This window comes from Caretta caretta, chromosome 2 (genome assembly GCF_965140235.1).
Source record: "Caretta caretta isolate rCarCar2 chromosome 2, rCarCar1.hap1, whole genome shotgun sequence".
Classification (NCBI taxonomy): Eukaryota; Metazoa; Chordata; order Testudines; family Cheloniidae; genus Caretta; species Caretta caretta.
The window spans coordinates 27,248,909-27,265,208 of record NC_134207.1 but is presented as its reverse complement, the minus strand read 5'-3'; the positions used below and the strand labels follow the sequence as shown (position 1 = coordinate 27,265,208).

At 40.7% G+C, this 16,300-nt stretch overlaps 1 protein-coding gene across 1 annotated transcript in view; it reads right to left on the bottom strand.

The window, feature by feature from the left end:
- Window positions 1–680: 680 nt before the first annotated feature.
- Window positions 681–16,300, bottom strand: part of EIF3H (eukaryotic translation initiation factor 3 subunit H) — a 118,886-nt gene continuing 103,266 nt past the window's right edge. The window contains exons 6-8 of the mRNA XM_048841525.2: window positions 5,720–5,840; window positions 3,862–3,994; window positions 681–959 (exon numbers count right to left, since the gene is read on the bottom strand). Of these exons, the coding sequence (XP_048697482.1) occupies window positions 862–959; window positions 3,862–3,994; window positions 5,720–5,840 (352 nt within the window). The 3' untranslated portion in view covers window positions 681–861. The remainder of the gene's footprint in view (window positions 960–3,861; window positions 3,995–5,719; window positions 5,841–16,300) is intronic.

The following is a 16,300-nucleotide window of genomic DNA, read 5'->3' as shown; positions in this document are numbered from 1 at the left end:
TGAGCCATTTCTTCCTTTCCTGCTTGTCTTTCTAGACAGCTCAATATTAAACTAAAACAATACAGTCATAATGCAAACATCCCAATAACCAGGTCAACATGCAGCATTTTTGAATTATTACCAACCAGCTCCAAATCCATCAACATGTATGACGAACTCCACAGAACTGAAATCCTCTATGGTTCTTTTTCTGCACAGTTTAAATCCTGCCAAACTGCAGGGAGTGCATCAGACCTCTGTGTAACAATTTGAATTAATCAGGGTTCAGATAATTGAGGTTTAACTATGATGCATTACAAGATATTTGTATATTCTGCTGGTGAAGCCTATGACATTTTTGTGTTATGCAAGCTAAATGTGGTACTAGAAAGTCCAGAGAAGGTAAATGCAAAGAAACTATTACCAATGCAACATTATGATTGTAAACTCAAGCACTCAAATCAGGAAACTCAAAAAGCTAAGATTTCTCTTGCAAAGTTAACTCAGCCATGTTGCTCATAGGAGGTATTTTTTATTCCTAGTTTCCAAGTTAAATACATGTATTATTGTTTGGTACAAATGAATGTAGTAGGACATGCAACATGAGTTAATTAACACTGAGTGTTAAGAAAACCTTGAGGGAACACCATGGAAAATTCCAGTCTAATCTGGCCAACAAATAAGGAAATGCCAAACAAAAGTGTTAAAATTTGCTTTTATTTTTCTTTAGACGAGAATTCTAGGCAAACCGGTGTGCCTTGGTTTCACAAAATATTTTTCCAATACACAAACAATGGTTTTAAAAGTGTTGTCAGAAGTATAAACTGAGAGTCAGGCCATCTCCTTTTGATGGAGATCATATCAAATACCAGATTTTTCTCTTTAGTTATTGTACTCTTGAAGAGCCTGCGCCATGAAGAGTTTGCCCAGGTTCTGTGCAGTAAACTCCTTGATATTCTGGCAATAGTTATTAATTTGACCTGTCAACAGGAAAAAACAAAAAACTCTGATTATAATTTAAAATTCAAACAGCATTTGTTATTAAAACATACCATTTCTATAAGGTAGAACAGCATCCTGCACAATTTGACTGCTCCTATGCTTAGAGATTTGAAGGAGTCTTTAAATACGCAAATAGAGTTCGGAAGAACAGGAAATAAATAAGCAGAATGGATAAGTTAGTATGCATTAAAATGAATTATCACTTCTGTAAGCAGGATCCAATTTTAATTCCAAAAAAGTTGCATCACATGCAACTTCTGAAAAGGCAGCTGAACGATATAAAGGATAAACAATTCATGGTGCTTAACCACATCAATTAACTGTTTGAATTTAGAAGCCCTAAAAACACCGCACGGCTAAATTTCAGTTTAATTCTTACTCAGTTGCTGTCCCAGTTAAAAAAGAATCATCATATGTGTTCCACTATTAGTTTGAAAACTTTCCCATCTGACGTTTAATTGGCCACGTTTTCACCAAATATTTCACTTTATTAGCAATTTCAAAAATCCTTAGGCTACGAAGACTTGTCAGTGCTACACAGATCAAACATCTCCATAAAACCATTTTTATACAAGTGCTTCTACAAGTTATTTATCCTGTTTGTCAGGAATAGCAAACCAAAGCCAGTTTAATCAAAATTAAGACTGTTTAGCAGACCAATAAACTTTCAATTTAATGCTCTATTTAAAAGTTTTTAAATGACTCAGACGCAAAACAGTTACGTTTTATTCTTTATCTCCAAACTTAACTCCATATGAATTGAAGAAGTGGATGCTTTCAGTTCTTCCCCAACTATGCTAAAGAGAACAAATGGAGAAAGTGTTTTGGCTGAAGGCTATTTTTGCTTTGGAGTATAATTGTTTTCACTTTCCCTTCTCGTAGAAGACTGAGCCATAACCCACCATCATAAAAGCAAGCACACTCACTTTCTCTATCACATTGCGTAAAACGTTAGCGTGTATTTTTCAAGTAGCATTGTGCTGCTAAGATTCATTATCCAAGACAAATTGTACCAAGGCAACACTCAGAATTCTGAGACCTCAGAAGGATTAATAAACCAGGACACTTATTGTTTTAAAGCTATACTATAAAAGTGACTCACCAAAGCTTGTTTTTTCCCTCATTTGAATTGTTTCAAGCAACAAGGCTAAGGGCCAATTCTTTTAATTTTGTATTTGTGTGATTGGTTAGTTGCTCATTCCTTCCACTGCACCAGACTACACAGGGCTTTATTTTAATTCTCTCTCTCGCTCTCTGTATATGGTGTGTGTAAAAATCGTCCAAATTACTTCAAATGGCATGAGAATTCAAAATATTAGGGAGCTAATATATCTGAGTGCCTTTCAAGTGAATGTTATCCAATTAGTGGCAACAGTCAACTGGCTCAACAAGCAGAAGAAACTCAAATATAATCTTCATCCTAATATTAAGCAATTCTCTTTCTCGTCACGTCTCCCATCCTAGGATTCTTTGGGGGTTGGGGCACGGGGGGAGGGGGAGCGCTTGGGTTCTGTGTTTCTGCTCCTGGCTGCATCTCTGGTATCTGTCTTGTACGTCCTACCAAGGACAGGAAACGGGAGACGAGCTGGAGTCAGGTGTGGCAATCAGTGGCTGCACAAGAGGAGAGGCTGAACATGTAGGAGAAGCCCATGCTCTGTTTCCACTCACCACTTCTTTCACTGGGAGAGAAAATGAAACTGTTCTTCACCTAGAGCTCCACTGGCCAGATTTAATTCTCCCAGCCATGAGAGAACTAGATCTGAAGAGGAGATGAAACTGCACGATCCCCACATCCACAAAAATTTAAAGCTCTCCCCTACAAACTAGCTTTAGATCTCTATTTCAGTTTAATACTGTGGTTACCTTTAAACTTAGGCTACACAATTTTTCATCAGCATTTGTTATATTCCTTAGGTATTTCCCTAGAGAGACTAAGCAAAGGGAAACAGAGCAAACATGGAGAGATCACATGACATCATATGTAAAGTAAAAGCAGGATATTAAAGGTTTCCGAGTAGCAGTCGTGTTAGTCTGTATCCGCAAAAAGAACAGGAGTACTTGTGGCACCTTAGAGACTAACCAATTTATTAGAGCATAAGCTTTCGTGAGCTACAGCCCACTTCATTGGATGCACAGAATGGAACATATAGTAAGATATATATATATTATCTATTATCAGCAGGAGAAAAAGACTTTTGTAGTGATAATCAAGATGGCCCATTTAGACAGTTGACAAGAAGGTGTGAGGATACTTAACTTAAGGAAATAGATTCAATATGCGTAATGACTCAGCCACCACCCAATCTCTATTCAAACCCAAGTTAATGGTATCTAGTTTGCATATTAATTCAAACTCAGCAGTTTCTCATTGGAGTCTGTTTTTGAAGCTTTTCTGTTGCAAAATTGCCACCCTTAGATCTTTTACTGAGTGGCCAGAGAGGTTGAAGTGTTCTCCTACCGGTTTTTGAATGTTATGATTCCTCATGTCAGATTTGTGTCCATTTATTCTTTTGCGTAGAGACTGTCCGGTTTGGCCAATATACAAGGCAGAGGGGCATTGCTGGCACATATCACATTGGTAGATATGCAGGTGAACGAGCCTCTGATATTGTGGCTGATGTGATTAGGCCCTATGATGGTGTCCCCTGAATGGATATGTGGACAGAGTTGGCACTGGGCTTTGTTGCAAGGATAGGTTCCTGGGTTAGTGTTTTTGTTGTGTGGTTGCTAGTAAGTATTTGCTTTCGGTTGGCGGGCTGTCTATAAGCGAGGACTGGTCTGTCTCCCAAGATCTGAGAGAGTATATTTTTCAGGATATTAAAGGGTAACAACTGTATTTTCCTGTGGCTATGAAGTGAGAAAGATCTCCAGAACCATTACCTGCAATAAGCAGTGAATCCATTCTGGCAGGGGGTTGTGGAGGTTTGAACAGTTTGCTCATGTCCTCTTCAGGAAGCGGAGGCTCTCCTCGACTCTGTCGCTGTAAGTTTTCTTGCTGACGTCTCTGCTGGTACTGGAAACAATGCAACAAACAAAGATTGTGGTAGGATTCTTAACACAAGTATAGCTCACTAAAGGGAAGCTTCTCAAGTGAAGCCAACAAAGGAATTAAAGGAGTTACTTCACCCATATGTGGATTTTATTTAATAAAACCTGCCCAATCCCCCAAAAGTACAAACCAAAATTAACTACACTCAGAATGCCTATATATCAATAGGGGTTTTATTAAAAAATATGTTTAACTTTACTTTTGAGTTGGGACTTTTGTAAGCAGAAAGATGTACTGTAACATTCTGTATTGGAAGGAGGTTAAAATCCATTTTTACTGAAGCTAAGTCAGCAGTATATTTGATAGAAAGATCAGCAGGGTGCAAAAGACTCAATTTTCTCAAACAGTCAAATGAGTAGCTAGAATTTAAGTGTGTACAAGAAGCCAATTACCTTAAGTAATTTTGCAGCAGATAAAAATAAATACATACAAATTTAGAAATTCCTAAGTCCTACATCAACAAAATGTTGTTGCTGTATGACAGGAGGAAAAGACCCCTTAATAACATTCTCTTCAGCTGAAGAGTGAAAAGCACAAATTAACGATACAGAGTTGGTTAAAACAAGTTATTGTCCATCAGTACATCTCAAGCTTTATTAGTTCTTTTATGCATTACAAGTGCTTGGGTATGTTGCCACTTAGAAGTCATTACTGTATGGGCCACTAGAAGGAAGAATTAAAGTAATTTGACTGGTTTATCAAAGAAGGTGTTTACAGTTTGTTCTTATAGTTCTTCCCTTTTCAATTCTATTTTTACAATATTTTTAAATTAAGTGAAGCAAGACCACTTTTCAGCCATTAGCTGAATATTTATGTTTTTACAAAATGTTACATTTATGTTTAAAGAGATATAAATATTTTAGAAGCCATTTAACATATTTTGTGTGGTACCATACATATAAAAATGAATGTTGGGATTAGCTAGATATATGCAGATAGTAAAGGCATAAACTTTAATCTGTATCTTGCTCACTTAAACTCATAGCAAATGTATTTAAATATGAAGGCCAAAAGTCACACATGATATCTTAATCATCAGTTTGATACATCAGCGCAGAGGTAGCTGAATGCATTTCAGTATGCTATCAGGTACGAAATGTTGTCAATCAACAATTTTTCAGCAGCAATGACAAATGTGGTCTTCAGGCCACATTGATAAAGAAAAGGTTAAACATTCATATATCTGCATGTGAGGGAGTTACATTACATTGCACCATCCACTTCTCAGCAGCGGGGTTCTTGTTTCTTATCAAAATTGCTTTCTCTTAATCACAATTGCTCCATTTTATAAATGAAGTACAGACTGCTAACTACACTGCAATGATCCACTACTAAAGCAATTAAAGTTAGTAAAGAAATGAGGTGCAACACCCTGGAACCTACTTCACTTGGATTTTCCAAATAAATGCCTCTTTGCATTATTCACATAACCTGGGCAATACAAAGTGAAAACAGAGTTTGTCATCTGATGTTACCATCTCTCTGTTCTAAGTAGGCAGATGTTTGTGGCAAAGCGTTTCAAATAATGCACAGAAAGTTAGCTTTCTGAACAAACCTCTATATGTAGCAGCTGACATGCAGTGAGCTTCTAATGTGTAGTTTGAATGGTATTAAATGTAGCCTAATACGATGCTTCACCCTCATTTTGTGGGGAAAAAAGCTTTGATTCAGCTTCTCTCAGCTACCAACCTGGTGTTTCTGCTGCTGCTGCTTGCTTGTGTTCCTCAGGTAAGTGTTGTATTTAACTATATCCTGGCTCATTTCATCCACTCTGTCCATCAGTAATTGCAGGCTCTTTCCCAAGTGATTACTGAAATACAAGCATAATTTCTTACTGGTAAACCATAAAAATATTTTGAAATTCAAATGCATTACAAAAGTCACTTGACCGCTGTTCTTGCCCAATAGTACAGCTAGTTAGTTTCCTTCTATAACTTCAAAGTAACATGGTATGCATTTATTGAAAACCATTTATTGTTTAAGGACAATTCTACTAGAATGTCTGCCACTTACCACCCAATGTATTTCAATGTTTTTCTTTAAAAAAAGAAAACTGGAGAGAGGAAGTTACTGCTAGTGAAAGTCCAGGCCCAGTATAACCACGTATCTATCTAGGTATTTATTTGGCTTCCATCATCATAATATCTAAGCATCCATGGTCATAGCTTTCTGTACATCTATACTTAGCAGCTAACAGGGAGCTTCAGGGGTAGTAGTGGTTTCGGTCAGGTAGAGTGTGCAACCAGAAAGAAGGTGTGGGAAGACTCCCTCACTTAGCTCCGTAAAGCCACTTCCTAACCTCAATCACCTGCAATTCAGGCCAAATGTATCCAAAAACAGCGTGACAGATTTGTGATTCTGCACCCCTAAACAGTTTCAATACAAGGGCTATGTTCCAAATGTTTAGTTTAAAGTCACTGTTAGCCCTATGCAATCTTCTTGGGTCTCTTGATGGATCAGTTAAATATTCTTCAAGGCTTCATAAAATTAACTAGGCTACCAAGCCACACTTGGAAGTTTTGAAGACATCACTTGCCCTTTAGTCATTGACAGACGGAGTTGCTTCCAGTCAGGCCAATTCAACATTCCATCCTGCAGGCCATATAGAAGCAGCAAGGCTGGGTGGGTCCAATTTACGTTGTATGATCGGCAAGCTTGTCCAGACAAATGCAGTCTGTTTAACAATTTTTATTACCGCTTTTTTTTTTTTTTTTTAGCAATTTATGTTCAGTATTTTACAGGACAAGATGGTTTTCACCCAAGAGCTCAGAAGGAACTCAAATATGAAATTGCAGAACTGTAATTTGAAACCTATTGCTGAAACAAAACTCTGTACCAGATAACTGGAAGGCAGCTAATGTAACAATAGTTTTTAAAAAGGGCTCCAGAGGTGATCCTGGCAATTACAGGACAGTATGCCTAACTTCATTGCTGGGCAAACTGGTAGAAACTATGGTAAAGAACAGAATGATCAGACGCATAGATGAATATAACATATTGGGGGAAGAGTCAACACGGCTTTTGTAAAGGGAAATCATGCCTCACCCATGTATTAGAATTCTTTGAAGGTGTCAACAAGCATGTGGATAAGCATGACCCAGTTGACAGAGTACTTGGATTTCCAGAAAGCCTAGACACAGGTCTCTCACCAACTCTTAAGGAAACTAAGTAGTCATGGGATAACAGGGAAGATTCTCTCATGGATCAGTAACTAGCTAAAAAGACAGAAAAACCAAAGCATAAGTGGTCAGTTTTTCACAATGGAGAGAGGTAAACAGCAGGATCCCCCAAGGATATGTACTTGGACCTGTGCTGTTCAACATACTCAAATGATCTGGATAATTTCAAGATAGTTAAGTCCAAAGCAGACTACAAAGATTTACAGGAAGATCTCACAAAACTGGGTCACTGGGCAACAAAGTGACAGATGAAATTCAACCTTGACAGGTCAAAGTAATGCACATTGGAAAAAATAAGCTCAATTACACATATATTATGTGTAGTTCTCAATTAGGTGTTACTATTCAAGAAAGACTGAGGAGTCATTGGGGACAGTTCTCTGAAAAGTTCAACTCAATGTACAGCAGTGGTCAACAAGGTTAACAGAATGTTAGGAACTATTAGGAAAGGGATAAAAAAATGTAGAAAATATAATACCACTATGTAAATACATGGTGTATCCACACCATGTATTTAATATCGTGTCCATTTCTGTTCACCCCATCTCAAAAAGCAGAATTGGAAAGGTTCAGAAAAGGGCAACGAAGGTGATCAAGGGTATGGAATGGCTTCCATATGAGGAGATACTAAAAATATCAGATGAGGTTCAGATGAGGAAAAGGGCGATATGACAGATGTCTTTAAAATCATGAATGTTGTGGAAAAAGTGAATACAGAAGTGATATTTAATTTTTCCCACAATACAAAAAACAGAGGTCACCGGATTAAATTAATAGGCAGCAGGTTTAATACCAACAAGAGGAAGCACTTTTTCACACAACACAAAGTTAACTTATAGAACTCATTGCCATGGGATGTTGTGATGGCCAAACATATACCTGGATTCAAAGGACTAGATAAGTTCATGGAGGATAGGTCCATCAATGGCTATTAGCCAAGATGGTCAGCGATGCAACCCCATGCTCTGGGTGTCCCTGAACCTCTGACTGCCAGAAGCCAGGAGGGGAAGACTAGGGTAGATCTCTCCAAAACTGCTGTGTTCTGTGTACTCCCTGTGAAGCTCTGGTACTGGTCATTGTTGGAGACAAGATGGACCAGTATAGTCATACTTATGTCCTTGAGCAAATTAACTTTTTTCACAAAACTTTTAGTATAGTATTTATGGTAACAGAATTCATACCAAATAGGAGTGTGGGGGAAGCGATATTGTTGCTCTGTATTTTACCTCTTTGACTGATTGGAAGCAGGGCTTGCTGGCTTCAGAGTAACAGCCGTGTTAGTCTGTATTCGCAAAAAGAAAAGGAGTACTTGTGGCACCTTAGAGACTAACCAATTTATTTGAGCATAAGCTTTCGTGAGCTACAGCTCACTTCATCGGATGCATACTGTGGAAACTGCAGAAGACATTATATACACAGAGACCATGAAACAATACCTCCTCCCACCCCACTCTCCTGCTGGTAATAGCTTATCTAAAGTGATCACTCTCCTTACAATGTGTATGATAATCAAGTTGGGCCATTTCCAGCACAAATCCAGGTTTTCTCACCCTCCGCGCCCCCAGGCATTGTTTATTAGCACTGTAGTGTCCAGGAAGTGGATCTCTTGTGTGGACTGGACCAGGCTGAGGTTGATGGTGGGATGGAAATTGTTGAAATCATGGTGGAATTCCTCAAGGGCTTCTTTTCCATGGGTCCAGATGATGAAGATGTCATCAATATAGCGCAAGTAGAGTAGGGGTGTTAGGGGACGAGAGCTGAGGAAGCGTTGTTCTAAATCAGCCATAAAAATGTTGGCATACTGTGGGGCCATGCGGGTACCCATAGCAGTGCCGCTGATCTGAAGGTATACATTGTCCCCAAACGGTCACATAAACACCACCCTATACCGGAAACCTACTGACCGCTATTCCTACCTACATGCCTCCAGCTTTCACCCGGACCACACCACACGATCCATCGTCTACAGCCAAGCTCTGCGATACAACCGCATTTGCTCCAACCCCTCAGACAGAGACAAACACCTACAAGATCTCTATCAAGCATTCTTACAACAACAATACCCACCTGCGGAAGTGAAGAAACAGATTGATAGAGCCAGAAGAGTTCCCAGAAGTCACCTACTACAGGACAGGCCTAACAAAGAAAATAACAGAACGCCACTAGCCGTCACCTTCAGCCCCCAACTAAAACCACTCCAACGCATTATTAAGGATCTACAACCTATCCTGAAGGATGACCCAACACTCTCACAAATCTTGGGAGACAGGCCAGTTCTTGCCTACAGACAACCCCGCAACCTGAAGCAAATACACACCAGCAACCACATATCACACAACAGAACCACTAACCCAGGAACCTATCCTTGCAACAAAGCCCGTTGCCAACTGTGCCCACATATCTATTCAGGGGACACCATCACAGGGCCTAATCACATCAGCCACACTATCAGAGGCTCGTTCACCTGCACATCCACCAATGTGATATATGCCATCATGTGCCAGCAATGCCCCTCTGCCATGTACATTGGTCAAACTGGACAGTCTCTACGCAAAAGAATAAATGGACACAAATCAGATGTCAAGAATTATAACATTCATAAACCAGTCAGAGAACACTTCAATCTCTCTGGTCACGCAATCACAGACATGAAGGTCGCTATCTTATAACAAAAAAACTTCAAATCCAGACTCCAGCGAGAAACTGCTGAATTGGAATTCATTTGCAAATTGGATACTATTAATTTAGGCTTAAATAGAGACTGGGAGAGGCTAAGTCATTATGCAAGGTAGCCTATTTCCCCTTGTTTTTTCCTACCCCCCCTCCCCCCTTCAGACGTTCTGGTTAAACTTGGATTTATGCTGGAAATGGCCCACCTTGATTATCATACACATTATAGGGAGAGTGGTCACTTTGGATAAGCTATTACCAGCAGGAGAGTGAGTTTGTGTGTGTATGGGGGTGGGGGGGTGGGAAAACCTGGATTTGTGCTGGAAATGGCCCACCGTGATTATCATGCACATTGTAGGGAGAGTGGTCACTTTGGATAAGCTATTACCAGCAGGAGAGTGAGTTTGTGTGTGTATGGGGGTGGGGGGGGTGGGAAAACCTGGATTTGTGCTGGAAATGGCCCACCGTGATTATCATGCACATTGTAGGGAGAGTGGTCACTTTGGATAAGCTATTACCAGAAGGAGAGTGAGTTTGTGTGTGTGTGTGTTTTGTTTTTTTTTTTGTTTTTTTTGGGGGGGGGGGGGGGGGGGAGAAAACCTGGATTTGTGCTGGAAATGGCCCACCTTGATTATCATACACATTGTAAAGAGAGTGGTCACTTTGGATGGGCTATTACCAGCAGGAGAGTGGGGTGGGAGGAGGTATTGTTTCATGGTCTCTGTGTATATAATGTCTTCTGCAGTTTCCACAGTATGCATCCGATGAAGTGAGCTGTAGCTCACGAAAGCTTATGCTCAGATAAATTGGTTAGTCTCTAAGGTGCCACAAGTACTCCTTTTCTTTTGGCTTCAGAGTGAGCAGCGCTCAGCCATACTTGGCTTCAGGCCAGTTAGTCACACAGACTCAATTCTTCTTTTCTCTGAAATACATTACCAGCAGTTTTTAGTTAGTCACCCTGTTTTGTGTACTTATACATCAGAATCATATAACCACTACTCCTCTAGACTGTCCATATGATTATTTCCCTCCATCTTTTACAATGCATTCTCTCCATACCCTTCACCTGTCTAAAGGTTCTTTATGTGCTGTATTCCAACTGGAAACCACCAGCAGATATGATAGTGGCATAAATCCAAGGGAATAGTATATAGTTTACCCCCGCACCCCTCCCCACATACAAACGTAGCCTTCAAAAGTGAAAATTGCTCCTGCAAAAGCTAGGAAATAGAGTTACAGCTTAAAGCAGCTTGTGCACCAAGCACAGCATGGTATATGCTGAGAAAGTAGCTAAGGGAGCTCATCATTGTCTTTAAGTATTGGACCTGCTATTTGACAATTCACTCTAAGCAGAGTCTCCTGTTCATTCAGCTGAGAACCTTATGATTAGTTTTACCCCACTATTTATTTTCTACTCAAGTTTTAAAACCTCTTGGGGGGGGGGGGGGGGAGAGGAGGGGGAAGAGGGGATAAAAGCTTCAACTACACAGCAGCAAGAAAGGTGTCCCTATAATTATTTTTGAACTTCCTGCTTTGTTTTTTGTTTTGGGGCTTGTTTTTTTAGCATTTTAACTGTATGATATTAGAACTGTGGAATACTGCCATGACCATGGGTGTGTGTATTTTCCGTTTTTTACAGAGTTTATATTACCCAGAGTGTTTGCACTGGATATTATCAGAAGCAAGTGCCTATGTGTACATGCACACTAATGGCCTTGTAGGGCATGTGGGTATCACAAATACATAATTATTTTACAGATAGTGTCCACATGAAATATAGCTAGTTACAGAGAATGATTTTATGTGAATCTCTCTGGGGCCAGTTCAGTTTAGCAGAATACTGAAACAGGGAGTTATTGTTAGAAGTTGTAGTAATATGGTGTTTGCTTTCACTGCCGGGGAAACTAAAAGCTGAAAACCGATAACTTAAACAGATGTGAACGGAGACATGAAGTGATAAGTATGCTCCAACTACAGGACCAACTTTTCCAGTTCTCTCACACATCTTATGCCAATTCTTGCTCCTACCTCCTTTAAAAAAATAAAGGGCCAACAGGAACTATTTCGGAGAGTGTAAATGGACATAGACCTGCTTCATAGATGTGTGTGTATGAAACAAATGAAATAAAAGCTTGTTGTACAAAGCCTGACAGGAATCCATATTTAATAAAATACGAACATAATACTTGGTAAAACAAAATTAGTGAAATTGTTTTAGTCACCCTCTACAACAAAAGAATGTATGGCCCCATGTCACTCAGCTGGTATGGTGCAGTAAATCCATACAGGTAAAGGGGAGTTTAATAAACACCTAAAACTTATTTGTCAGGTCCAAATGCCAGGCAAAGGAGACATATCATCTAAGGAAAGACATCTGTGGAAGAGGCTCACTTTTGCATAAAAATTTAGGCTTCTGCAGAGTTTCAATCTCTGCAGAGAAAATTTGGTAATAAAGACACTTATTTAGAAGATGCTATTCCCTTCCATAGGAGCTATAACAATACATTGCATTCAGCTCTACATACAAGATGATATCTCACTGAATGGATTGCCCAATTCATTTTTTCCCCTTCAAATAAAGATCAGGGACAGAGTAGCAAGAGTGTGTATAAGAAAAATTGTGTGGCAGTTGCACTGTTTGGGAAGGGCCAACCAGCCTCTCTGCAACCACTCTTCCTCCTTCTCCCCATAAGAAACTATGTCCCCTTCTGCCACAACGTGCCCCTCTTCCTGTGGTGGGATAGCTCTGTGTGACCAAGATGGTGATAGAAAACCCTGTTACTTTGATTTAGGGGTTTGAGGTGCTGAGAGAGCACTTTTACATGCCGATGTGGGAACAGGCTTTAAAAAGGGCATAGGACTAGGAGTCAGGAGACTTGAGTTGTATATTCTCAGTTCTGTGCCTCTCAACAACAAACTTACGCACTCTCTGCCTTAGTTTCCCCATCTGTAAAATGGGGATTGTCATAATTACCTTGATCTATACAGCACACTGAGATCTATTAATGAGAAATACTACATGGAAAGGCTAATATTGTTTTTGAGAACCAAGTAACTCATGTCATTTATACAAAAATATTGAGGCTGATACTTGAAAACTATGTCTGCCAAGTAGATGTTACTACAGTAAGTATTCAGCGCATTATGAAAAAATTAGTTTAAGACAAACTGAAAAAAAATGATCCACTGAGTTTAGACCTCAAAATGGCTTTTTGAATTTATACTTGGTCATCAAGAGACTGTTCAAGAGATGGTAAGAAGAAAGGGAAAACTGCTTGTAATTATTTCTCTCAAGATGTGAAATACCACTGACAGGATTTTAACCCTAAGTTTCAGCCCTCTATCACAAGCCTGGAAGAACTCCCCATGCTTGTGTCTCTCACCAACAGAAGTTGGTCCAATAAAAGATATTACCTCACCCACCTTGTCTCTCCACACTCTTTAAGGCATTTTGGCTCTTAGGATATCAGGAGACTGACAGAGTGCGAGCCAAATCTCCCTACTTGCTGTTGTGTGCCATCGTGAGCTTAACTGCTGCTCCTATAATGTTCTAGCTGGTTCATATTTCATGCCAGGCAAAGCTTTCAAGAAATAATCCAGTCAATATGTGCCTCAAAAGTAAAGGCGGTATCAAGATGTGAAGTCAAAACCACCTCAAAAAGATATACCTCCGAACTCAGAGACGGTGGGTGGATGAGCAAGACATAATCCTGATGAAATAAGGTCTCCAAAGAAGCAGAATGACAAGTAAGCAAGTTTTCCTGATCTGAAGATGCCAACTACCAAGATCATCAATCCAGAAGAGTAAGGAAGCTTGAGGGATCCCTCAAAAAGTGAGTAAAGCTGTAACAGGCAGCAACTTTAAGGTTAATACCATAACGGCAGCAACGTGAACAGGGATGGCTTTTAGATATACATATAAAATTAGAAGAAGATATATATATATTTTTTATAAAGGATGTCAATGTGTTTTGCATTTGTCAGGAACAGGAGTTACAGCGAGCCAGTAAGTAATCCTAACAAGCACACAGTGAGACACAATCATGCCAAATGCCTGCCTGCCATTGTCATGTGTTTTCTGCCTCAAACTAAAGTCATTACAGATGACAAAAATATTCAGCAGGTAACAGCAAAAGCCTCTAAAAGCCTCTAGGGTGACTCGGCCACTGAGGCCTTCAGGGGCACGAGGGACTGGTGGCTTGGCCCGGCACTGGAGCCTGCCCGGCTTGGCCAGGGCAGCAGAGGAGGGAGGATTTCAGGGGCCAGTGGCTCAGCCTGGTGCTGGCCCGGCTCAGCCAGGGAGGCCTACAGGGGTGGGGGGGGCCAGCCCAGCACTGGGGCCAGGCTGGCGGCTCAGCCCAGTGTTGGTGCTTGAGTGACCAGCGGTTCGGCCGGATTCTTGGCTCAGCCTGGACCAGCAACCCGGTGCTCGGAGAGGCCGGTGGCTTGGCCCACTCATGTGAAGGGGGGTGGGGTTTCGGCCCAGTGCTGGGGCCAGGCCACCAGCTTGGCCCAGTGTGACTCCGGTGGGCAGGCCAGGGCTCCTCTGGTCAGGGTGTGGGGGTGGAGAGAAGGCCTTCAGGGCTCCTCCTGTTAAAGGGGGTGGGTCGGGGCTCCGGCACGTGGGGCCTCAGGCAAAAGGGGTGGGGCTGGCAGGCTAGCCTCCCCAAAACAGGGGTTCACCTGCTGCCCATTATTGAGGGGGGACATGATAAACAAACAGTCTTCAACTACATAAAAGGTGGTTATAAAGAGGAGAGTGATAAATTGTTCTCCTGAACCATTGAGGACAGGACAAGAAGTAATGGGAAGTAATTGCAGCAAGGGAGATTTAGGTTGGACATTAGGAAAAACTTCCTAACTGTCAGGGTAGTTATGGACTGGAACAAATTACATAGGGAGGTTCTGGACTCTCCATCATTGGGGGTTTTTAAGAACAGGTTGGACAAACACCTGCCAGGAAAGGTCTTGATAATACTTAGGACTATCTCAGGGCAGGGGATTGGACTAGATGACCTACTGAGGTCCCTTCCAGTCCTATATTTCTGTGATTCTATAAGGAAGATCTGATCCACCACTTATCCAATAGACACTATTTGTGAATATCAGTCACAGACTGATTGTGTGTCCAACTGTGTTTTTACCCTACTAAGTACACGGAAACCAGAAGCATATTGTGGGACACACCCCCAACCCCTACAGCTGCAAGGCATCCTGACATTGGAGGTAATGCCTAGCACATCCCTGTGCGTTTATACCAAATATGGTGGCCTGATTGTCTGTTACAATTTGGGTCACCTTTGGAAATATGCCTCTTAAGATCCTTAATGTTTTCAGAACCACACTCCTCCAGAATACAAATATGCGAGGAAAGGTTTTACGAGGAAAGACCAAGTTGCAAAGGAATGACAACCTTATTGGATGAGGTTACTTGGCTCAGGTATCTATCATGCAACCTGTAGATTCCTGGACATGTTTCAACACAAAACCTGCTGCTTGGACAGTTTCTGGAGAAATGTTAGATCCTCCCATGAGAAGTCATAATCTCGTTCCGCTGCAGTGAACGTATCTTATCTGAAAAGTAGTTTTCCAGCTCCTCCAAATCCAAACAACTCTTCATCCCCTTTACCTTCAGCTTGACCCTCCCGCAAATTATCTAGGCAATGGCATCTACCCTGGACTGAAAGTATCTCTCAAAAAATCCCTCCATTCCAAATGTGCTGAGAGTGCCAATTACTCCCACCAGAGAGTGAGAGGATGGCCTGTGTCAGGGCAACCTTGAATGAAACTGGAAAAATGAGTGCCATGACGGGCAGAAGCACAGCTCCTACAGGCCTTTGCTGATCATGGTCAAGAGGGAACTCACTGGAAGGTTCCAGAGGCACTGCTTCAGCTCAGATGGCAACTAAACAACTAATAGTGGGTCTGGCTCGCACACTGCCCTTATAGGTCAAAAGAAACCTTTAAGAACTTGGAGCCAATTTGGTACTGGTAAGCCTAGACCAAGGAGTGAGAATTCTGGCATCTCATTGTGATGGAATGCAATTCTGTCACGCTGGTCTCTTCAGAAAAAGAAGGATTACATATTGAAACCATCACACAATAGTCAACACATCCCATCTTCTACACCACAAAATAATTCATCTTCTTCATCAGCCCAGTAATTGAAACCTGTGATAAAATTATAATCAACATTTCTTATACTATTGTCCAGGGGTATTTTGCCAAAAAATAATATTTACGACAGCTAAATGCTAGAAATCGTTCTCATTTCTAATCTACAACAAAAATTACTAAAATAAAAAAAATTATTTTTAGACTCTATTGTATACTCTGTTAAAAAGCCATAGAGACTTTATTATAAGAACTTACACATTAATTTTTAAATTTTAAACCAAATAAAATCAGAATTTTAAGACTT